The sequence below is a fragment of the Sorex araneus genome, chromosome 11 (genome assembly GCF_027595985.1).
Source record: "Sorex araneus isolate mSorAra2 chromosome 11, mSorAra2.pri, whole genome shotgun sequence".
NCBI classification, from domain to species: domain Eukaryota; kingdom Metazoa; phylum Chordata; class Mammalia; order Eulipotyphla; family Soricidae; genus Sorex; species Sorex araneus.
This window is the reverse complement of record NC_073312.1, coordinates 10,365,614-10,391,479: the sequence shown is the minus strand read 5'-3', so window position 1 is coordinate 10,391,479 and position 25,866 is coordinate 10,365,614. Positions and strand designations below refer to the sequence as shown.

Sequence of the window (25,866 nt, the reverse complement as noted above, 5' to 3'; positions counted from 1 at the left end):
AAGAAAGAAAGAGGGAGAGAGACTTGTTAATAATAAGAGAATGCATAGACACTATCTTTAGCTGCTACAAAATTCAGAGCAGCTAATACGTTCCACATACATGCTAATTCTTATCCTCAAATAAGAAAAAAGACAATAAAAGGTAAGTCACAATAGTGTGGAGCAGTGAACTCCAGTGATGTGACCAGAGAAAGGACGGGAAGGCAGCCGTGATGTCACTGTTTTTTCACCAAGCTATGTTTTCCTCAGACAAATAACAGAAAAGAAGTAACACACAAATATTTATAGCTTTAGAACTATCTTATGAATTCCAATGGAGTTTCATTATGAAAACAATTAAGCAAAGGTCCCTCGCAAGCACGCTGCTAATGCATACAAATTAGAGAGACAGAGATGAAGATGGTAGAAATATCTGTAGAATTTCAGTCTGAATTAAAGAAACACTTTGCAGGCAGGTGATGGAGGAGAGGGGAAAGAAACACACCCAGCATTACTAACGAAATTTGGTTGAAAATTGCTGTAATCCATTTTCTGATGAAGTGGTTCAGATGCATTTTACCCAACCCAAAATACTAAGACAGAGATAAAAAACATTCTTTAATAATAATGTATTTCTGATGAGGTAGAATATAGAAAATTACACACTTGGTAAATTCATCAGCCAGAAGCAATCAGCGAAGCACCGGAGGTCACCTTAACATGCCCTCACTTTGCTTTCACAAATAATCACCTGAAATGTAAGGCTCCATGATAACTTTTTCATCTGATTCGAATGTGAAACATTCATTGCTCTTTTTATGCTATGCCAAGTTAGTTTTAAATTTGGTTACCATTTTAGCCAAATACACAGACATAGGGAAAGCTCAGTTCAACAAAGTACTTTGCAATCATTTTTCCCCCCCACAGGCGAAGAAGCTCAAAATGCAGAAATCTACACATACAAAAACTTCTTTTACAATCAAAATCTCCTTTGCATTCAGATGGACAGATACATAATCACACTGCAAGATTCTGAGAACTTAGAACACTGTCCTCGCCCAGACAGATTATTCGAGAACAAGAACAGGGAAAAAAGGAGGAAAGCCACTGTTTAGGAAAGCAAGTTTGCAATTAAAATGCTCAGGTAGAATTTCTTGATTTGAATATTCTCACCTTTGTTGCCAAAGCTTCAGCACTCTCTCGACAAGTCTTCTCTATTTCAAGATGGTTCTGCATAAAATTGACTTCCTCTATGACCATGTGAGAAACTAGGAATGAGGGGGAGGGAGGGAAAGTATAAGCATTCAAAGATTAGTCAGCTATTCCAGAGGCCCACACATCTTGCCTGTCCCATGATTAAGAATACTTCTATTCTTTAGCTAGCCACTTTAGCCATCATGGAAAGTTGCTGCCCGAATAAAATCCTAGTTAATATTTGAATGTACAAAGAAAAATGAACACAGGGAAGAATTTTTATGGCTATTATGTACATTTTAAAAGAGCTAGTTTGGAGGTTTAAGTTTCTATTTTCTATATACACAATCACTGACTGGTCATTTAAGTGGAAGAAACTTTCACAAATAAAAAGCAGCAAATATGCTTCTTTTTCATAATATATAACACACAGATCTAATAAGAAAGTTAGCTAATGAGAAATTTAAAAAAAACTCTTCATTTCGCAACTGACATAACAATGAAACAGCTTAATTAAAGTAAATATTGCAATAGTGCCTTTAAATTATGACAGCAGTATTATTATAATAAACTCCAGGACAGAAAAGCAACAGACTTATGGACTACATGATGATGAAAGCAATGCTAATAGGGGCTGGAGAGAAAGCAGCACAGCAAGTAGGGTGTTTGCCTTGAATGCAGCAGACCCCAGCACCACATATGATCCCCCAAGACCACCAGGAGTGATCCCTGAGCACAGAGCCAGGAGTAAGCCCTGAACACAGCCAGGTGTGACACCCCAAAACAAAAAGCAGATGCTAATAAATTTATTCTGGCATCACAAACTATCAGGAAGATTAAAAGAAAAATAAACTTTTACTTAATATTTTAGCAATGCTTGAAGATGTTAATTTTGGGGTTTTTTTGACAACTGCTTTATATAAATGGAGATTTAAAGGAGGAAATATAAAACTTGAACTGTCCTTAGAAGATCAAGTAAGAAAAAGGTCAATTCTGGGATGAGATGTTTCTCAGCAGGAGATGTGAGGCCCTGAGTTTGATGCTCAGGACCACTGAAAGATGGTGTAAAAAGGAAAACTGCAATTCATTTCACCCACATTTTTAGTTAAAAGAAAATGTTTTATTTATACACAGCTCTGTCTGTGTTATCTCTGATATTCAGATATCAGAAGATCCTTCTACTGCATTGCTTTTGTAATATGAAAAATGTAGGGGCTGGAGCAATAGTACAGCAGGTAGGGCATTTGCCTTGCACGAGGCCAACCCAGGTTCAATCCCCGGCATCCCATATGGTCCCCCAAGCACCGCCAGGAGTCACCCCTGAGCATCACTAGGTGTGACCCAAAGAAGAAGAAGAAAATATATATATATATATATATGTATATGCTGTTTAAAAGAGAAAAAAAAGAAAATGTTCAGGGACTGGAGTGATAGTATAGCATACAGGGTATTTGCCTTGCATGCAGCCAACCTGGGTTTGATCCCTTGCATCCCATATGGTCCCCTGTGCCCTGAGCACAGAGCCAAGAGAAATCCCTGAGAACCCCCAGTTGTGGCTCATAAAACAAAAGCAAAAACCAAAAATTTGGGGACCTCCAGCTCAACTGTAGACAAGCAAACTTATTGACATTTTTCCACATTAAAAAAAAGAAAAAAGAAAATGAAAGGACACCCAAATCTAACAAAGTTAAGCAAAAAGCACTGGGCTCACATAACACAAAGAGAGATTACTTTTGCTTCATTTAAACTTAATTAACCTGCAATTATGATTAAACTCAGGGGAAAAATTTCTCTCCAAATTAAATACAAAAAAATATGTATTATTTCCTAAGTTTGTCCAAAGTTCTTATTATGTTAATATTCAAATTCATAAAGCAGCACTAAATGGCCAGAAACATCTCTAACCTTGACATTTTTTCAGGGGTAATAATAATCTGCAGCAAATGCAGGCCAACCAAAAACCACTTAACTAATTAGTAGTTGCAGTCACCGAGAAAAACATGAATCAACACTGTTATTACAAGTGGCACATTTGAGTGGCATCTAATTATGACTTGATGAGCACGATACTTGCATTATCAACATTACTACTGCATCCCATCAGGGCCTAAAAGCTGCTGATGGCATTGACTTCGAGAAACTCCCACTCAATGGTACAGCAGCACCCAACAATCGGCTTGGCAGGGGCCCCCCTCACTAAATGACACGTTAAGCGTAATTACTGGTAGACATTGTAAATAAACAGGATTGGAAGTGAAAATTGTACCAAGTGCATAAGACACAATCTGACACATTGGAAGTGGCAGCCTTAATTGAGAGTTTCTTTGACTGCTCAAGATCATTTCAACTGCATTTCTCAGAGGACAGTGATTATAACTGTGGAGACAGACGGCATAATGGTATCAGCACTGCTGACAGAGCAGTGAATTAAATTGTATCTGCTGTTGTGTGAAAGCCTTGATGAGAGGTACAGATGCCTTAGTGGTCTTATCATTATAACACAATGGTCATGTTGTCATCAACCTTTCTGGCTCCAATTGAAAAGAAATGATTGTGTGTTGAAGCTCCCCCCCCCACACCCCTCCACACCACCCCCCTTCTCCTCTTCTATCTCTTGTTCTGAATAGAACCAATTTTCAGAGAGCTATGAAATCACGCAATAGGTCCTAAAATGCAGCTGCTTGGCATACAAACGGGTCCCCATTAAACTGGAATCACACACAATATGTGTTTATGCCAGAAGAACAAATAGAAGCTGAACACAGGCCAAGTTTATTCACATACACAAAGCCCATGTAGCTCTTCATCAATATAATTGCCTTTTATATTGTAGTTTAAATAATAGGCTCTATTATTTCCTTAAAATCCTAATATTCCTGGCATTTTATCACTATGTTTACAAGGTAGGTTCTTCAAAAATGTGAAGGAAAGAGAAAAGAAACCTACACAATTTTTACAACATCAAATATTACTTTGAATTTTTAGCCTTAACTACTTGACATCTTCTGCCACAATCTGGCATTTCTACCATCATAACAAAAACATAAACACTCCGCATTTTTCATTTAGAATTTGACTTTTATTCAGTAACATTTCTTGCATGTAGAAGGTAAGAAAAATCATTCCAGTTGTAATATTTAGGCCCCAGTAAAAGAATACCAGAGAGAAACACTTGTTTTTCTAAGCATCATGGAAAAGGCTGCTCTGCAATTTAACTTGATAAACTTAGCCAGGTAGCCTGGGTCCACATTTTCTCCAATTCTGACAGGATGTATTTCATCATGAAAGATTTTTATTTCTTCCTCTAAGAGTGAACAGTATAAATGGAAAACTCTATTCAATTTTTACTTTTATAAGTACCCCAATGATAAAATTAGTAGCCTAGAAACCTAATGACTTTCTGGGACCAAGAATAATATATTTTCAAAATATTTATAAATTTCAAAAGATTTCCATGTATATAAAAAAAAGCATTGCTCCACTTCCAAAACCAAAGTTGGGGCACATAACATAAAGAGAAAACATTTTAATATATAAATATACCTGCATCTTTAGAAGGATAAACACTTTTCTAAATATTTCATTTTCTTTTTTTTTTTTTTGGTTATTTGCCTACTATGCTGAATTTGAGCTCCTCTCATACATATTATCCACAACTCATGACCACAGAACACCTAAAAACACACTATCTCTATGGTAACATGAAGGTTGGGGGCGGGACAGAGGGGATGAGCTTCAAATAAAGAGCCCCTATTACGGCAGTTTTTTTTTAAATGAATCCTAATATTTTAGAAATATATGCTGAAATATTTACAGATAAATCACATGATGACTGGAATTTGTTCAAAATAATCTGAGATTAGTGAGTGTATGGAGGTACAGACAATAAAGAAAAGACGCATGAGTTGATAACAGTTGAGGCTGTGTAACAGGTATATGGGAGTTCATTCTGCCCTTTTCACTTTTGTATAGCTTGAAATTTGCCATGATGAGTTTTTTTTATAACTGATAACTCAGAAATACAAGCTAAAGTACATCAAGTATTGCTTCTTTCATTGTAGTTGAGCAGCAATATTTGTCTTTCCTCTTTTATGCTTCAAGTACTCTTAAATACTTGCCATCATATATTACATTGTAAGAAATTTGGGCATTTAAAAAGAATTTTATTGAATCACCATGAGATACAGTTACAAAGCTTTCATGTTTGAGTTTCAGTCATACAATGATCGAACACCAATCCTTCCACCCGTGCACATTCTCCACCACCAATGTCCCCAGTACTCCCTCACCCCCAACCCTGAGAACTGGGCATTTTAAACTTACTTTGTTCATCATCTATCCTCAACTAGAAGTCTTCAGAAGCATAAATTTTCCTAGAAATTTATTAGGAAATTGAAACTAGAAATTTAGGGCAGAAATTTTGTCTGTCTTCTTGCACCTAGTTCTGCTGTGCACAAAGTCAGTCCTTTGGATGACTGAAAATATATATAAGGCCCAATTCCATCTGTGCTTGTTTACAAGAAAGTTCCCTATACTATGAAACTACTTTAGAAATGACCACTCACCATTTATTGAACCTACTATGTGTTGCAGTAAACCTTTTTCAGGTGTCCTCACAAATCCTCACAATTTTATGAGGAAGGCATTACCATAAAATTTTTATAATTGAAAATACTAAGGCCCAAAGAAGTAACAGTATCCCAAATTATAGATTTCTAATTGCTAACCCTTAGGCAAATGTACTTTACTCCAATTTCTATGTTCCTTTCTAACTTATCACATTCAAAGCTGACACCACTGGGACCTGAAGGATAGTACAGGGGTTAAGGTTCATGCTGTGCATGTGGTTGACTCTGGTTCAATTCTCATAACTACATACTGTCTCCCCAAGCACCACCAGGAATGATTCTTGAGCACAGATCCAGTCAGGTCTTGCTCCTGGTTACCACCATATTTGGTCAAATAAGTAAAACAACCCCCAAAGGGGGGTAAGGAGATAGTACAGAGAGTAAGGTGCTTATCTTGCATGTAGCCAACCTGAGTTGGATCTCTAATGCTGCATATAATCCCCTGAGCATTTCCAGGGCTCACTCCTAAGCACAGAGATAGGAATAGCCTCTGAATACCAATGGGTGTGATTCAACCCTCTGCACCGGCCAAATTAGGTAACACCATCAAAGATGTTAGGGTCTGAGGAAAACTCCACTCATCTAGGCAACTCTCAATAGTATTCAGATATAAAATAAATGTACATGGTGAACATATCTTAAGTTACTTTCAACATCAGATTACCTTGAAAGGTTTTTGTGTGTGGTTAAACCAAGCCCAAGCCACCATGACATCTGGCAGGTGGAAAGGCATGGAAACTGTATTATTTTTATTTGCACAGAAATCCGTCTTTCTAGGGAATGTGGCTATTCTGCCTTGGGATGCTCTTTGTGCAGAGAGTAGGCAAGAGGCTCGGGAAGAGCTGGCAGAGGACCAGCAATGTCATGGAAGCATGCTAAGATCAGATAGGAGAACACGCAGAGCTAAGGAGAGCGGAGTCCTGCACCTTCACACATCGTTTCCTGAACCTCACTTAACCCCCTTTATAACAGATGTTCTGATGGACAGAGATTTTGACTGGGCACCAACGGAAACTTTTTCCCAGCTTGGTCCAAATACGGAGACTGGTACCCCGAGAGAAACTCACTGAAGGCAGATGATCCAAAAGGTAGTCAAATGCTGAGGGTGCCATCAGGAAATGGTGGTAGCAGCAAATAGACAGGTTTTGAGTACTTACTATAATGTGCTGATCAAATCTTATATTTGTTGCTCATTTACTTCTCAGTCAATAAAAAAAAGTCATTTATCATAGTTTTATTAATGCAGAAAATACTCGAGTTACACAAATTCATGCCAAATGGTAAGGATACTTATGATAATTAACTGCCTCATTCCCTTATAAATTTGTGTCTACCTTCTGTTCAAAGACAGGCTGGGTTTTTGAACAAATATTTAGTGTTGCCTTCGTCCCGTTTGAATTCAAAACAAAATAAAGAGCTACTTAGCACTCTTCCACCTGAACTTTTAAGAAAAAATTAAATGACTACAATAAATGTAGCACTGTCACTGTAGTACTGTCATCCCGGCGTTCATTGATTTGCTCAAGTGGGCATCAGTAACATCTCCATTGTGAGACTTGTTGTTACTGTTTTTGGCATATCGAGTATGCCACAGGTAGCTTGTCAGGCTCTGCCGGGCAGGCAAGATACTCTTGGTAGCTTGCTGGGCTCTCCGAGAGGGACAGAGGAATCAACCTGGGTCAGCCACATGCAAGGCAAATACCCTACCTGCTGTTCTAATGCTCCATTCCTTCGTCTGAGAATAAATTTCTTATTTATTTTTTCAGTTTTCAATTTGAGCTGCTAATAAGGAAAAGCGTAGGTTTTTAAATTATCAGAAGTATTTAGAAAGAGAGACAGAAAAAGATAAGAGAATGGGAGCTAAAAGGCAAAGTTTATATGTATATATGTAATTTAATAGCTAAGTTGACTTGGGTGAAGTTGCTTCCATTTTCACATAATGCAGAGGAAAAAAAAATCCCTGCTACCTACCAGAACCCTCTGATAAATCCACCCAAAAGAACGAAAATTTTTCCCACACACTGCATTGTACTCAATGTGCCAATTGACTATCAGGAATTAATTCAAGCACAGAAACTGCCAACAATGTGAAAAGTGTAACTTATAGATGGGACTTGTTGTCAGCACAAGTGTAAAACACTTCATTAATCCTGCATTAGAGAAGAAGAAAGTCCTATGAGAATTTATACATTTCCATATAAGAGATCTTTCTGTCATACCACAGTGGCCTCCAAAGACAGGTAATGTCGACAATATCCCCCTGAGATTTTCTTTGTTAAAGAGAGTCGCTGGAAATAAAGTGGCTATTGAAATTTAACTCTACTGCTGCTTTTATGGCTGTTTTACCTTCAACAAGAATAAAACACTTTGTTGTATAATTACCAAGCCAACACTTTATAATACAATCAAACAGCCTGACTGATCCATCATCTGTAGAATGATGAAGACAGACATTGCTTCCAAGGGCTAGGGCTGGCTCCCTGGCTGGCCTTTCTTCCATGATATATTTTCATCTAATCCTCCTCAGAATTTCAGATACACTCTATCTTAGAGAAAGAAGCAGTAATAGGTTTATATCACATTAAAAAAATATTGCAGTTGAAAAGTTTCATGCTAAGTGAAATGAGTCAGAAAGAAAGAGACAGACATAGAAAGATTGCACTCATCTATGGCATATAGAATAACAGAGTGGGAGACTAACACCCAAGAATCGTAGAAATAAGTACCAGGAGGTTGACTCCATGGCTTGGAGACTGACCTCACATTCTGGGGAAAGGGCAACTCAGAGAAGGGATCACCAACTATAATGTAGTTGAAGGCCATGTGGGAGAAGGGAGTTTCGGGCTGAATGAGGGCTAGAGACTGAGCACAGTAGCCACTCAACACCTTTATTGCAAACCTCAACAGCTAATTAGAGAGAGAGAACAGAAGGGGATGCCCTGCCACAGTGGCAGGGTGGGGTGGGGGGAGATGGGATTGGGGAGGGTGGGAGGGATGCTGGGTTTACTGGTGGTGGAGAATGGGCACTGGTGAAGGGATGGGGTCCCGAACTTTGTATGAGGGAAGCATAAGCACAAAAGTGTATAAATCTGTAACTGTACCCTCACGGTGATTCACTAATTAAAAATAAATAAATTAAAAAATATATTGCAGGGCCAGAGAGATGGTACAAGGATAAGGATTTTACTGTACACAGGGCCAACCCCGGTTCTTTCTTCAGCACCCTGAGCACTGAAGGAGTGACCCCTGACCACAGAGTCATAAGTGAGCCCTAAGCACAGGGCATATGATACAAGCTCCCTCCACCGCCCCCCGTCCCCCAAAAAAACCCAAAAAACAAAAAACTGAGATTATACAGCTTGCAAAAGAATATGCATTTTATTATATACTGTTTATAGAGGAGGGCTATTAAATCTATTAAAAATGTTTAAGTTTCTGAGCTGGAGGAACAGTACAGTTGGTAGGCACTTGCCTTACATACGGCCAACCCGAGTTTGATCCCCAGAAATCCATATGGTCCCCCAAGCTCGCCAGGAATACTCTGTGAGTACAGAATTAAGAGCAAGTCCTACGCACCGCAAGGTGTTTAAGGACTGGAGAGATAGTACAGCAGGTAGAGAATGTCTTGTATGCAGCTGACCTGGGTTCAATCCCCATCACCCCATATGTACCCCTGAGTCCACCAGGAATGATTCCTGAGTGCAGAGCAGGAGTAATCCCTGAGCACTGCTTGGTGTGGCAAAAAAGACACAAAAAACAAAAATCTAAAGTTTAAGTTCTATAAATCTTAACCTAAGGAATTAATAGGATCACCTTAATTATTCACTGATAAAAATATTTACCATGGTATTATTTATAATAACACATTGTAAATAATTAATCTATCATCGAAGGAATGCTTAAATAATATTTCTCATATTATAATATTATAGAATACTATGAGCAACAATTAAAGCTGATATATATCTCTAGAAGTATGCAAAAGAGACCACAAATATACTGTTTACTGAAGAAACCAAACTACAAAACCGAATGCAAAGTACAATTGTGTCTTGCAGAAAGATTTATGGCACAGTTAAGAAATCAAGAACAAGGCGTTACTAACAATGCTGTCTTTTCTCAAAGAGTAAAGATTACAGATCATTTTGCCCTTCTTTAACTGTTATGAATAGAAAAAAATTATGAGAATAATATTCAGGGCCAGCGATAAAGCTCAAAAGGCTGAAACTCCACGTACCTGCATACCCAAGGCTTCAAGTCCCCAAGCACCGTTGGCACCAGCCCTGGTAGCCACCAGGGTCCTCTGGGGAGATGCCCCCCTCGCCCAGATCAACAATAGCAGTCATAAAACAGGAACGCTGCATACTTTCTGGCTTGGATGAAAGCAACTAAACATAGAATCCCAGCCCACCCACATAATCCCCACACACAGGAGGGGGTGTTATAATAATTTCACTATACTTCTTACTTACTTTTTTGAAATTCCTCCAGTTTCTTAACAGCTTCATCACGTTCTTGTCTAATTTTGTCACACTGAAATGAGATTTAAAAAAAAAATAAAGTGTGCAAGTTTTGAAGGACAAGAAAACAAAGTTCTGGACAATAGCAAGTTTATGAAAAAGGTTACAAACCTTGAGAAAGCATTAATGATCACATGGTTTTGGTACTTCTCAATCAGCACGGTCTCTGTACTATCAGATCCCCCCAATTCTAGGAGGCCTTCTTGGATAGAATCATTTCACGCCCATCTCTTCCATAAAAGCCAAGTTACGATCTCTGAATGAACGTGTACTGATTCTTTAACAGATTCTTTATGCTGCTTTTTCCATGGGCATTTTGCTAAAAAGGAAACACCATCCCCCCCCTATACACACACACCTTATCTATGGGTCCAATTTTCTGAAAGTGGGTGATGTTTACTGAAATACATTTGCCACGCTGCTGAGAAACCAAAGTAACTATTGGAGCAGGGGAAAATGCCACCACACATCCAGGTTTGCTCTCACCCAAGGAAAACCAGCCTCTCATCCACATATTTCTGACAGAGGAGGAGATAGGGAATTATCCCATGATGACAATGTGTCATTTCTATAACACTCATGTTTCATCTTAAAAGGTGGGAAGAATCACTGGAAAGATTTAGTGAGGAAAGACCCAAAAATAACTATAAAAGTATGAGGACCTTTTAGGGTATCAGCTACAAGCACCTATTATTATTTTACAGGCCCTGCAGTAGTAATATTTTTTTTAAATCGGGGCCTAGGAAGATAGTTCACGGGACTGCTGCAACACTCAGTTGGTGTGTGGTGGGCTGGCACCGCCTGGTCCCTAAAGTGCTGCTTGGAGCAACCCCCAATGACAAAGCCAGGAGGAACCCCTAAGCTCTCATGGGTGCGTCTCCAAGCCACCAGGTGTCCCTATCCTTCAGAAAAACTTAGCTCGGGTATTAGTGATAAGCAAAATACTAATTATGGGAATACTATAGTACTCTAGTCAGAGGATGAAGACAATGTATTGGGGATTCATTCATTTGAACATTTTCCATTTCAAATTTCAAAAGCCAAAAAGTTATCAACAACTGCTAACTGGAAAAAACAGTGAGCTAGTCCCATCAATAGGCAAAAACTAAGACTCTTTAGGAGCGGAAGTTGGAAATACTCAAATACTGCTGGTAAAAAGGTGAGCAGGTGGGAAAGGACAGGGCTGGGGTGTGTGTTGGGTGGGGGGCAGAGGGGACAAGCGATGCACAGTGGCAGGACAGAGAGAGTGAGCGTGTCCGTAGCATTAGCTCATAAAGCTGAGTTAATCCTTAGCACTAGATGCCCCCCCACCTCCACACACACACACACACACACACACACATCTGAGCCCAGCACTCGAGTCCCCCAGCACCACCAGGCCTGGACATTAAACCAGCCAGCCCAGTTGGCCATGTATAGCTGGGAGTGTTCCCCTCCAGTCCCTTGATCACTGCTTTGGAGGACTCCCCCATCCCCCCCGCAAAAAATGATCAACTACTTTGCCATTAACTATTTTGGAAATAAACTGTCAAAACTAAACATGTACATCCTATTTCTCAGCACTTCCACAGTTAGAATCTACCGTTAGAATCTCTAGCAATAGGCACAAGGTGGGTGGGTATAAGCACATGGTCAGCATTTGTAACATCAAGCCACACCGCATCCCCATTATAGAGCATTTAAAATGAATTAATTCAAGGCTTTATGTATCAATACCAGATAAAGCTCAAAAACCATGCTGTTGCTCTAAGGGAAAAGGTAGCTGGGATGGAGAAAGGAGAACTAAGTAAATGATGGAGGGATCTCTCAGGATGGGAGATACGTGCTGAAAGTATTCTATGGACCAAACATGATGGCTGCTTGATACCTGTATTGCAAACCATAACACGCAAAAGGACAGAGTAAGAGGGAACGTGCCTGCCAAAGAGGCAGAGGGTGGGAAGGGATGGGGGTGGGAGGAGGGATACTAGGAACATTATGGGTGGAGAATGGGCACTGGTGGAGGGATGGGTACTTGAACATTGTTTGACTGGAACACAATCATGAAAGTTTCTAAGTCTAACTGCATCTCAACTATAACTGCATCTAACTGTAGGTGTAACTGCATCTCATGGTGATTCATTAAAATAATTTTTTTTAAACCATGCTGTGAAGCCATCAGTTGTAGAATATATGGACAGTGTTTAACACACAAAAACACTTTTGATTGCATGTGTATATTTTGGGATAAATCTGGCATATGTAAAACTATAAAAGCATGAAGCAGAGTGCATACAAAATTCATGACAGCAGTTGTTCCTTCAAATACAGGGTGTGGGGCCCGGGGAGATGTTCAAAGGGCTGGAGTCCAGCACTGTGCTACCACCTCTCAGCACTGCCAGCTGAAGCCCTTACTGGCTCTGGGCACCATCAGGCCCAACAATACCAAGCCAAGCACTGCTGGGAGTGCGCCCAGGTTCCCTGAGCACTGCTGGGGAATCTGCAGAGTCCCTCACCAAGGAAAAAGGATGACAGAAATGAATGGGGCTCATGTCGGGATAAACCAGGGATTTTTATTCTATCTGTCTCATTCCTTATTTTGGTGAGGGCTGAGTGTACCCACCTGGTGAAGCTCCTCGAGAATGACTCCTCCACAGTGCTCTCAGAGCCTGGGAGTCACTCTTTTTCTTTCTTTTTTCAAATTTTTTATTAGTGAATCACCGGGGGGTACAGTTACAGATTTATAAACTTTCGTGCTTGCGTTTCAGTCATAAAATTATTAAGTACCCATCCCTCTGCCAGTGCCCATTCTCCAGCACCAGTGTTCCCAGTATCCCTCCTACCACCCCACCCCGCCTCTGTGGCAGGGCATTCCCTTTTGTTCTCTCTTTCCTTTTGGGTGTTGTAGTTTGCACTAGAGGCATTGAGTGGCCATTGTGTTCAAGCTGTAGTCTACATTTGGTTCGCATCTCCCAACCTGAGCTGGTCCTCCAAATACCCTTTACTTGGTGGTCCCTTCTCTATCTGAGCTGCCTTTTCCCCCAGCATTTGAGGCCGGCTTCCAAGCCATGGAGCAAACCTCCTGGTCCTTATCTCTACTATTCTTGGGTGTTAGTCCTGGGAGTCCCTCTTGATAGTGCTTAGGAGATCACACAGTGACTAGGATCAAACCGAGGTTCCCCCCGACCCCCCCACATGCAAAGTGTGCAAGCCACCTCCTACACTTTCCCTTTTATTTTTGAGTTTTACAAAATTACAGCTAATTCTGTATCGTGGGCCTCTGTTCTTGTCTGTCTCACTCTGTGCATTTATATATTTGTTTTTCATTTATGCAGTGCCAGGGGCTGAACTCAGGGCCTGAGAAGTGGGAGAGGCATACGCTGACTGCCAAGCATATGACCCCAAGCCCATTTGTTCTTTTACAAAGAAAAGGAGCTGAGCAAATACTACAGGGATTAATGAAACCGCACGCCTTACATGTGGCTCAACCTGATTCAATCCCAACTCTCCAGGAACCCTGGAAGCTCCCGGGCACCGTTGCATTTTCAGGCCCTCACAAGGAACTCCTGGCCCAGTTTGCTGAGAACCTCTGGGCATTGCTAGGGAATGCCTAAAGCAGAAAAAAAAAAAGAAGAAGAAAAGGAGGCAGGAAAAAAAATACTAAGTTAGTTAATAACTTTACTAAATATTGACTCAGACCCTCTACAAAAGGCTTGGCTAGGCCTAAAAGAAATGGCATGTTTTTTCACCAAGGTTTTCTTGGAGAAATTCATTGTCTGCACCATATATTTATATTCCTAATTTAGTTTCTAGCTCCAGCTTCACAGGTTAGTTGCACTTATTGGCTTTTGTTGCCTGAGTTTCTAAACATTATAGGTTGAGGTTGTGAAATGAAGCTTTATTAGCTCCTGGCCCCACCCCGCCAGGCTCTACCAGGCTGTGAGATGCCGGGTTTTAGCAGACTGCTGCCAGCCACTGGGGAATGTTCCTCTTATTCTCTACAAGATGACTTCTGTTTATTCTTCACTTATCTACCACCCTGCCAACCTGCCCTCCCACACCTCCAAAGATGCAAGTTATAGTTCTAAATATTAAAAGAAACTAACTTTTCCTTTGTTTTGTTTTTGGCCCATACCTGGCAGGGCTCAGAGATGACTCCTGGCTCTGAGCTCAGGGATCACTCCAGGTAGACCACAGGGAATGCAGGGATCAAACCCAGTTTGCTTGAGTGCAAGGCAAATGCTCAACCCATTGTGCTATCATTCCAGCTCCTAAAGGAAACAATTTCCGATTCAATTTAAATTCCTGAGTATTTACTGCTAAGTGAAATATAATTTTTTTGCTAAGCAAACAATATTTTTCGGCTTTAATATTCATGTTATATATGTATATATATTTTTTTGTGGTGGAGAGGGCTCCCAAGTGCATTTAGGAGACTGAGAGGCTCCAACAGAAAACCAGTCAGGTCACTGTTTTGGGGCATGTGGTACCAGGGATTACCCAGGCCACTCCAGAGGTGCTAGCAACCTCCAGGGTTCTACCCAGTGATGCTCTGGGGCCCATGAGTGCCAAGGATCTCTATCTCCTAGCCCTGTTTTATGTTCCTTAATCGGGCATTGGTGGAAGACAGACTACGCCTTGTGAAAATTTTACATATGCTTATATGTAAAATTGGTATTTGAGACCGTTGCTTCTAACTTCAAATCAGCTGGATTCTTCTATAGACCTTTTATGGCTCCCACTGCAACAGGTGCTAATTTCATTCCGTCAAGTCCAATAACCAGTTTTGTTGAGTCTTTGCAACACTAACATGTTGGTGCTGGCATGTACCACTGGTGGCTCACACCTGAATATGCTTTACTGAACACAAACTGCAGTGCCAACATTAGTGCCAACATCAATGCCAACATCAATGTCTACTCAGTTCCAGAAAAGATCAACTGATATCCCACACAAACCTGATATCCCACACAATCCATATATGTGTGTATGTGTGTGTGTGTATACACATACATATATAGAGCGATAGCACAGCAGGTAGGGCATTTGCCTGGCATGCGTCCAACCCGGGTTCAATTCCTCCATCCCTCTCAGAGAGCCCGGCAAGCTACCAAGAGTATCTTGCCTGCATGGCAGACCTGGCAAGCTACCCATGGTGTATTTGATATGCCAAAAACAGTAACAATAAGTCTCACAATGGAGACGTTACTGGTGCCCACCCGAGCAAATCAATGAGCAATGGGATGACAGTGACAGTGATGTATGTGTGTGTGTGGGTATACACATACCTACATATATATGTATGTATGTATATATATACACGCACATACCAATGACTACTCATCAACAGCACATAACAATTTTAGGTAGGCTGGAGCGATACTACAATGGGTAGGGAGCTTCTTGCACGTGGCTGACCTGGGTTCCATTCCCGGAATCCCATATGGTCCCTGGGGTACAACCAGGAGTGATTCCTGAGTGCAGAGCCAAGAATAAGCCTGAGCATGGCCGGATGTGGTCCCAAAACAAAGCAAACTGTTTTAAGTAGGCTTATACCAGTAGTATAAACTCAAAAGTAAAACGTTGTGCCCCTGCTTTCTGCTCAGAGAGCCCAGGTAGGGCTTGGATTGAAAGCAGGTTTCAACATTACTGTCTGGTTCCAACATGCAAGCAACCAATTCCTACAGGCCAGCTATGTGCTTGCACATTTACCCTATAGCCACCACCACCAGCTTCAGAAGCTGTCTCCCAACCCCAGCTGTGTTCTAACAGGGGTCTTCATGTTGCTTTGTTATTTTCTGCAACCACATTATGATAGAACTGGCAGCCACAGAATTTACCATCTGCTACGGATACTGAAAGGGGTGTATGTTGGGGGCTGGGGGGAGGGGGGTCTACGCAGGCTGCAAGTGCAGTTTACTTATTTCAAATCAAGAGCTGAACAAAATGGCACAGAGGCATCTGTTTTTCGAAGCACAAATCCAACCATCCATTTACTTTCGGAGAATCCAGTAAAACATCTTGTAACTTTTCCCTCGCTCTACATAGAGAGAGAAGTTAGCGAGGGCTATGGGCCATTTAAGAAGAATGTTCCTTCTTTACATCCCGCGGAAGCCCCTCACCCATCCTACCCCTTTCTCTACCCAGTTTACGCAGCTGCACCATTCGCAGAAACTGTTTCTTTTTTGTATGAGAATTACCATGAGGGCTTTGCAATAGGAACAGATGTTCTTGGGCCCACATCACTTAATTATGATGCCCAACCATTCTCTGTAGCTCAAGGCTAGGGTAGAACCCAGCAGCATGAATGCTGGCTGGTTTAAGCAAGTTGCCTAATATTACATCTAGCGGAGTCTCTATTTGGCACTTTAGGAAGTGCTGAATGTGACCAAAAGTTGGCGTTGCTGGTTTTTAAGCTCTTACTATTAGAAGTTCTGGCTAGATTCCAGATCTACTACTTGACCCTCTTCCAGGCAGATACCTGGCTGGGGAAACGACAGCAGCCTTTCAAGGCACTGGCAAACCGATTTCCAGCGTGAGCTGACATGCGTTCTCCTCCACCCCCTCCTCAGCACCAACAAAATGGCCAATTCCATTCTTTCTCCCTTGCGTATCATCCAACTCTGGTTTATACTAAATGTACGCATGACAGGACTTGGCAGATAGTACATAAAACTAGTAGACACCAAAACAACTCTCTATATTTTTTTCTGTGCGTATTTCTGCAAGGGAGAAAAAAAAATGATACTCTAGACTACATCTAACTTCCACTAACACAGATTCTTTTCTTCTTTTCCTGATGGGGCCCAAGAAGTCCACACTAGCATCCTCCCAGAGCAGATAATCCACACAGAGGCCATTATCTGACTAGTAATGGGAGAAGATATTTTTTCTACAGTGATCTACTATAATCACTGAATGCTCCATTTCCTTCCTCCAAGTACTGGACAAATTATTTATACAGCACCTCTAAGGACTGGGCTTGGTGTTAAGCACTGAGGAAATACAGTAAGAAACTCTAGCAGGCAGTGTGTGCTCACAATACTCACAGTCTACTAAGAAAGATGAGAAATGAAAGAAGCAATTCGTAAGAAGCAAGAGTGCTCTCACAGAAATACCGAACCACAGAAACACACAGGAGATAGAATCATACTAGATTTGCAGAGGTCTCATCACCAGGCCATTTTATCTTGTTTTTCAGGCAGTTCATTCCTGGTCTGTCACGTTAGAGCAATTTTCCCAAAGTGAGCCACCCAGACCCTCTCCACCACCACCAGGCACTTGAAGAATTAAGCGGAGCAGTAGCAGCCTTGAGTACAATTAGGGGACACTTTCTATTTTGCTTAAAAAAAAAAAAAAAGCAAGGAGGGTTGCTGATTTTTCTCTGAAAAGGGGAAAGTAGGCCAAGTAAGTTTGGGAATCTCTGCATTGAGAGTATTTCAACGTGTAAACGTGCAGAGCGTCCGAATTGTCAGTGTTTACCTGCTTTCTAATCTTTGGAGAAGACCACCAAATCCCTTTCAATAATAATCGACAATTCTATTGTTCCACCTATGTAACTTGGGTTAGAACACAACTGTGCCTATCCTTAAAGAACACAATAAATTAAATCATTCCCACTAGGATGGAATGTCTTTCACTCTCTTTCTCTTTTCGTGGTGTTCTTTCTTCCAATTCAAAGTTCTTTCCCTCCAATTTTCACAGGCAATAAAAGTAGTAGCTGCTCCCCCCCACCACTCCCACCCCCCAAAGCTGTCTTACAGCATTCTCCAAATTCTAGGTATTGTGTGTGAGATAGAAACACATGTCATCAGAACAGAGATCCTTGCTCTTTGTTTCTGGATAGATTGCTGTTAATAAGAGACTCATTTTCACTTTCAAACTGCTAAGTAATTACTTTTTCTCTGGCACAACCACTTGCCACTCTGTTCTAAAGGAACTGCATGTATGTGGATGTATTATGCATGAATAGTTAGCATAATGTATGCATATATCTTGCTCTTCAAAGTGGTTTCTTTGAAAAAAAAAATGTTTTTAATAAAATGCTTTGGGACCTTCACCTCTGAAATTTACACAAGAGGAAGAAATTTTAACAATAGGCCACTGAACCCAAGATGCACAGAGTATCATATATCTTGCTTCTTGAAACATAAGACTTGGAAAACATCTGCCTCATTCCCTTTTATTCATTGTTCCTGGCAAGCTGACTGAACCGCCTAATGTACTGTTACAGTAGCTCACCCAAACGACTTCTAATCAACCACTTCAATATTTTTTTCATTGCAAAACTCAATCTCAGGACGTATTACTACACATAAATACTTGCTGCTTAAAGGAAGACATTCTCCTATGACACAGATGTCCTTCTTGCCATATACATTTTGCATACTCCCCCACTACCCTGAGTAATGTGAAAACTATTCCATTAACAGCTCAAGCGGCTTTGCCCCCCATATAGGAGAAGAAAAAGCCAATTATGACAAAGATCCTGAATGAATCATAAGAAATGCCCTTCAATTGTAGAAGCATGACTAACATATGAATATAGTGATTGCTGCAAAAAGCAACCTAAAACATTTTATTTAGCTCATTTCAGAATAGTCCCCTATTTCACATAATTTATGCTAAACCTATGGATGGGGAGTTGATCTCAGTGATAGACTTTTCTACTTTTAAACAAACTGTTGGTAATGCCACTTAAGACTAGGCGAAAATAAATTCAAACTTTGCAAAATATAGAGTAGTACTCTTTGAACTTACCTTGATATTGGATTAAAAAAAAACCTCAAATTTTAGCATTTTAATCCAATTTATACCACTTATGTCCTAGGTAATATTTTTTTGAATGACAAGTTTAGATGGATAAGATGTCTTAAGTGTATAAGAAATAAACAGATGTTTTATTATAAATAAGCAAATGACTATGCTTTGAGAAAGTTAGAAAAGACTTGAGGAGAAAAATAAATGACATTTAAGCCAAACGATAAGGGCTAATAGGTTTGTCATAGTCAGGAGCAGGAAGCTTGTCTTCCTGTCCTTTCCCACATCCCACCCCATCCCAACTCTAGGAATGCATTGACAAATAGCGTAACTAAGCACAGCAATGTACTGACTTTCTGGTCCCCCAATGCAGTGCTTTTACTCAAGTAAGGCCTTCATATGCTTTTCTTTATACTCAGCATACTCCCGAAGCATCCAACAAAATGTTTCCCTATAAAAAAATGCTTTCCTTGTAAACTCAAACTGATTCTGATTCCAATCTTAAAGGCATTGATCCAGATAACATTTTCCCTTAAAAGGAAGATTTTAAAGGGGGTGTGTGTGTGTGTATGTGTGTGTGTGTGTGTGTGTGTGTGTGTGTGTGTGTGTGTGTGTACTCAGAGGAAGTACATACAGGGATTAAATCATTTGAATTGTATGTGGCTGACCCAGACGTAATTCCTGGTATCACAGTATCCCAGCACTGCCAGGAGCAGCCCCCAAATACAGAGCCAGGAATAGTCTGGGGGCATCACCAGGTGTGAACCTAAACCACCCTCCAAAAATCTATATGCATATATAAACATGTGTGAATTTTTTCTGATGTAAGCTTTGTTTGGCCATTTTCAGTTTAAAAAAAATTAAAATAGACATACGGTGAAAACAAATGTTCCAGAAAAGAACTAACTGAGCCTGTTCATTTGCTGTGGGAAATTCATGAGTCAACAACACCCCCCAAAAATAAAGAATAAAACCAGGATAGTTGTGGAAGAAGAGTACATGAGCTTGTGTGATGTTTCTCGGCTTCAAAAGAGCATTTATGATCAAAAACCTCAGTTTGAACCTAGACCGTCACGATCTGTGGAATCTTGGGAAACTCACTAAGTCCTGCGGTCTGACTCTTGTGAAATGGAGCTCTGGAACGCTGGATGGGGGAAAGACGGGGATTTGGGAGGGCTGCAACTCTGTCTGCAAGAACTTCATTATCCTGCCAGTCTCAACAGAGTAGAGCCCACACAGGACATTAAAAAGATATCTAACCCACGGGGTCCTCGCCCACTGTGCCTTTCCCTTGACAAGATTCATGACTTAATCCCAAGATAGTCAGACTTCATGTGGACATGCAAATGGGCCAAGTGACTTACAATTTATTTTCTGGCTCCTTCCCATTCATGAAATTTGCCCACGTCAATTTAACAATAGCAAAAGGAGTCACGCTTTCTATTCTTATCCTTGACTAGTATGGCTGAACTCTGTTTGGGGGTCACAAGGGAAAGACAACGATGTGTATTTGCTGATGTGTATTTGTATTTCTGTAGACCGAACAAAGCTCACCCTGCCAGGCACAAGAAAGAGCGCTGCCGGGGAAAATGGTGTTCTGCATTTACCACCTCCGAACCAAAGCTGCTTTTACTCATTCTATGCTATATAAAAGGCTTTTATTATATGCTTCCCTTCTTTGTAATACAGCCCCCCCCCCTTTTGGGGGAAAAATCTGCAGTAATAAGCCTGCTAGTCTTTTTAACAGAAGATAAACAGAGTGCGCTGAACTTAAAACCACTCTACCTCACTTTCCCGGACCACAACAGCATTCCATATTGCTTTCATTTTTCCCCTTTCCATTTCTGTTAATAGTTATTTTTAAGGAATTATAACAGAAGCAGGTCAATAATGTATACAGATGTTACAGAAGTATTAGGCCATACTCTGTGCAGAGAAACAAGTAAATGGTTAATGGGCTAAGGTAATTTACAATTCTTCTCTTCTCAAATGCATTTTACCTATAATTCAACTTGTATACCAAATGGCTCACTTAAACCTTCACTACAGAAGTTAAGCAGCCATTATCACTAACAAGGGATGTTTCTAAAATACCTATTTGCTAAATCTACAAGTAAATAAGATTAAAAGGACAAGAGAAAACCAAAAATGTCTACAATTCTTCTTCTTACATCATTCGGGGGCTTTTTTTTTGGTGGGGGGGTTAGGGGGTGAGGAGATGGTCACACCCAGCAGTGCTCAGGGCTTACTCCTGGCCCTGCACTCAGGGATCACTTCTGGTGATGCTGGGGTTCCATATGGGGTGCCGGAGATGAAATCCAGGTTGGCCATGTGCAAAGCAAACGCCCTATCCACTGTACTATGGCTCTGATGTCCTATTCCTACTTTTATATTTTCTTCCTTCTTTTTCATAGTACATGCTTGCCTGAATTTTCTCCTATATTCTAACTTAAGTAAAAGGGTTCTCTTGAATCAATCTTTCTACCTTGTCTTGCTCTTTTCCTTCTGGCTCAAGAGCAGCTATGAGAGAGTCTCAATAGACCTGTAACTTCTTGACTCCTCGAAGAACTAAGAGATGCTTCTTTATCTTAGGGGAAAGAGGCTCAAACTCTCTGTTCTGAATCATTCAACTAGGTTTGCTTTGAGATTATGGGGCATCAGGGGTCCAGGATGAAAGTACAATCTTCCTACCTGTTGAGATCCTCAGGAAAGCTCAATTTTTTGATTATGGTATTAGACTTAGAAAGTCTTCTCCAGCTCATATTGGTAAGCATCTTGTCATATGATAGAAACTGGTAATATTGTCACAGTACCAGCCATTTTCTAGCATGAATATTTCCATCACTTCTATCCACTATTTTCTGAATCATCCAATGAGAAAAATGTAAAATTTCACCAGACAGCAAAAATATGTTGACAAATAAACAAAGGGACATTAAAACTGGGTAAAAAACCAATGATATAAAACACCATAATCTACTTTAAACCACTTTAAATTGCCAGTATGATTGCCAAGAAAACTAAGGCTCCTTGGTGTAAAATAATTAAATTTTTTTTAAAAGAAAAAGTTAAATGACTCCAAACAGCCATAAATAAATAAATGCCCCCAATATATCACAAGTTTTATGCATAATTAGCTCACTGCCAATTTTTATTACATTCCTTGATATAAAATTTTTAATAAAGTTTATAATTAAAAAATTGGTTATCATCGTCCTTGGTAATCATGAAAGATCTCTATAGTATGTTTTGGTCTCTCAAAGAATAAATTTCTAAAATATAGTTTATATATAAAACCAATAGTGGACTTCTCCCTATAATTTTTCACTTTCTCTTCAATCCCCATCACCTTTCTTTAACCTTCCTCTTCCCTCCCATTGCTCCCCCCCAAATTTGGAGGAACAAAACATACAAACACAAATCTTACATGAAAATTTTCACAGACAAAATGGGTACATAGTTTGCAAAGGTAAGCAGAAATCAATTATTTAACCTTAAAAAAAAATCAGAACACTAAAAAATAGTCACGAAGCTTCCCATGTCAGAGTAGATACTTTTCAATGCCCAGTGAATTATTTATATATTTAGAGGATGCAAAGATGCAAAGGGTTTATGAAAGTATTTGGGCTAAACAACGGTGAATATCTCCAAAAATTCTCTCCAGAATTTCAATATATCTTAAGTCCAAAGATGAAAACATCTCAGGCCTTGGATTCCATCCCCAAAATCCCACTTCTAACTATTGGGGGAAAGTGCAGTTCTTGGGGGCTTGAGTTGCTCGGCCTGGTGCTTGCTGCACATTTAGCCATGCAGTTAATCTCAGAGAGCAGCGCCCACTGGGCATGCCTGCTATTCTTTACCATCTGGTGCCTGGAGTTGATATTAGCTTGAACCACACAAGCAGGAGGGGAAAAAAAGAAGGGAAAAAAAAAAAAACCCTCTCATTCGCATTTAACTGAAATTGGTGGCAGAACAATGCACGACGCAGTTCAGGCTTTTTACACAAGTAAGAAAGGGGGGAAAAAAGGGTAAAGTACAAACCTTCTCCTTTGTTTTCTGGTTCTCTGCTCTAAGGTCTTCATAGTCGCCTATTGCTAAAAAGGGAGAAAAAAAAAAGAAAAGAAAGCAAATTATCACACTATCAAAAGTTTACTACAGGGAACCAAAGAATCCAACTAATTCCAGTTGAGGACTAGCTAGGGTGGGGGTGAGGCAGAGAAGAGGCCTCGGGCGGAACTTCTGCTTTTAAGAGCACGGAAGGAAAAGAGACCAAAGCAGATGTGAGCCCACCAAGGTGGGAATTTCGGTTCTCCCTAGGTCCGGAGGGAGGAAGATGGATGACCCACAAGTGACCTGGACAAGGCACTTATTTCTCTTTGATGTTGTGAAAGAAGATGGGGTGGGGGGAGAAGGGTTGTAATCTTTTAAAATTTTTATGTTAGAAGAGCCTTCAGTAAACGAAGGTGAGCTCACACATTCCACTCCATGTCACATATTTGCCTATTCGCACAGCAAAAAGTTTCAGCACTGAGCATTCCATTGAGAGCTAAGTTGGGGGGACAGTGTACAATCAACAAGCTATAATAGATAACAGTTTGATTCATTTAATTAGCTTGGCAAAATGTGTGAACTATTTTCAAATATTTCCAACCATGTTGGAAAGAGCAGAGGACTTAAAACCCTTCATTATAGGAAAAAATACAGTAACCTGCTCACTCACACTTATCTTTTCCCCAAAGAACCATTTGAAGGTATCCTCCCAGTTGAGAATGCGATGTTTGGAGAAAAGGAAGGAAGGAAGGAAGGAAGAAAGAAAGAAAGAAAGAAAGAAAGAAAGAAAGAAAGAAAGAAAGAAAGAAAGAAAGAAAGAAAGAAAGAAAGAAAGAAAGAAAGAAAGAAAGAAAGAAAGAAAGAAAGAAAGAAAGAAAGAGAGAAAGAAAGAGAGAAAGAGAGAAAGAAAGAGAGAAAGAAAGGGAGAAAGAAAGGGAGAAAGAAAGGGAGAAAGAAAGGGAGAAAGAAAGGGAGAAAGAAAGAAGGAAGAAAGGAAGGGGAGAAAGAAAGAAAGAAGGAAGGAAGGAAGGAAGGAAGGAAGGAAGGAAGGAAGGAAGGAAGGAAGGAAGGAAGGAAGGAAGGAAGGAAGGAAGGAAGGGGAGAAAGAAAGAAAAAAGAAGGAAGGGAAGGAAGGAAGGAAGGAAGGAAGGAAGGAAGGAAGGAAGGAAGGAAGGAAGGAAGGAAGGAAGGAAGGAAGGAAGGAAGGAAGGAAGGAAGGGGAGAAAGAAAGAAAGAAAGAAAGAAAGAAAGAAAGAAAGAAAGAAAGAAAGAAAGAAAGAAAGAAAGAAAGAAAGAAAGAAAGAAAGAAAGAAAAGAAAGAGAGAGAGAGAGATAAGAAGAAAGAGGAAATAATCTCAGATCAGAGATGAACAGTAGCAAGGTGGCCTCACAGAACTGTGCTCACACACAGACCAACAGCTCGACTAATACCGGAGATCCAGGGAATACTTAGACTATGTTTTTATACTTTTATTTAAAAGAACTTAAATGAGACTACTCTACGAAGAGCTCAGTTTTCCTTTTAAAAAACAGCTTATTTCTAAGAATAATCCAAAAATACTCTGGTTATTAATCTAAAAGTATTCTAAACTCATGTTCTAATCTCTGGTGCAGAAATAGCTTCCCGAAAAAAGACAATTGACAGGATAAAGTCTGCACTTTGTTTCTTCTAATAATCATCCCTGGGCTCTGGAATAATTACTGAAACGATAGGATCAAAAACTCAAAATGCAATTCACCTTAAAACAACTTTATTTGCGGGCCAGAGAAATTGTACACGAGTGAATGCACTAGCCTGACCCCTGGTTCAATGCCCAGCCCTGCATACAGTCCCCTGCCAACAAAACCAGTCCCCGAGCACTGCCAGATATGGCCCTACCCCATTTGCCCAGTTTCTGGATTAAAGCTACGCTGGCTTATAACAGTATAAAAACAAGTTCCAGGTATACAGCATCAGAAGCATCTACTGTCCACGACCACACATTTGCCTCCAAGGTCTCCTAACCATGTTTCCTCATACGATTCACCGTTTCAACCAGCTATTCCTATGGCTCCTTGCCCTCTTCCTTCTGATAATCAGTGTTTTTGTTTTCATAATCCAAGAACTTTGTTTGTTTATTTGTTTTGCATTTCTTCCACATGAGCGAAATCATATGGTGGTTGTCGTTCCCCATCCGACTTATTTCACTTAGCATAGGACTCTCTAGACTCACCCATCTTGTTGTTAATAACAAGACTTCATCTTTCTTATAAATGAGCAATATTCCCTTGTAAGTATTCATCTCCAGTTATATGCAGATGGACACTTAGGTTGCATTCCAACTCCTGGCTACTGTGTAGAAGGCTGGACACAGGAGTACATATATCTGTGAAAATCCATAATTTGGTATTCTTCTAATAAGTCACTAATTCAAATAAACAAATATTTATTGGGTTTTATCGTGCCCAGAAGCTTTATTAGCACTCATAATCATCTCAATAAAAATAAACAATTTTATTGAAGCCATACCCCACAAAATTAGACTACCCACAAGATAGCTGAATGTATATATGCAAAGATACAGCTTTTTAAAAATAATTACTTTTTTTTTTTGGTCTGTTTGTGTTTACACCCACGGGGTGCTCAGAGCTGACTCTGCACTCAGGGACCACTCCTGGCAGTGGTCAAGAGACCATGTGGGATGCATGCAAGGCAAACATCTTTCCTGCTATACATAATTCTGGCCCTAAAAGTAATCTTATTTTTGGATGGGAGA

At 40.2% G+C, this 25,866-nt stretch overlaps 1 protein-coding gene across 3 annotated transcripts in view; it reads right to left on the bottom strand.

The window, feature by feature from the left end:
- SHTN1 (shootin 1) overlaps window positions 1-25,866 on the bottom strand; it is a 117,263-nt gene that overhangs the window by 74,688 nt on the left and 16,709 nt on the right. For all 3 annotated transcript variants that reach the window (XM_004611898.2, XM_055119276.1, XM_055119277.1), the window contains exons 2-4: window positions 23,102-23,154; window positions 10,274-10,334; window positions 1,153-1,247 (exon numbers count right to left, since the gene is read on the bottom strand). In XM_004611898.2, coding sequence (XP_004611955.1) covers window positions 1,153-1,247; window positions 10,274-10,334; window positions 23,102-23,154 — 209 coding nt within the window. The remainder of the gene's footprint in view (window positions 1-1,152; window positions 1,248-10,273; window positions 10,335-23,101; window positions 23,155-25,866) is intronic.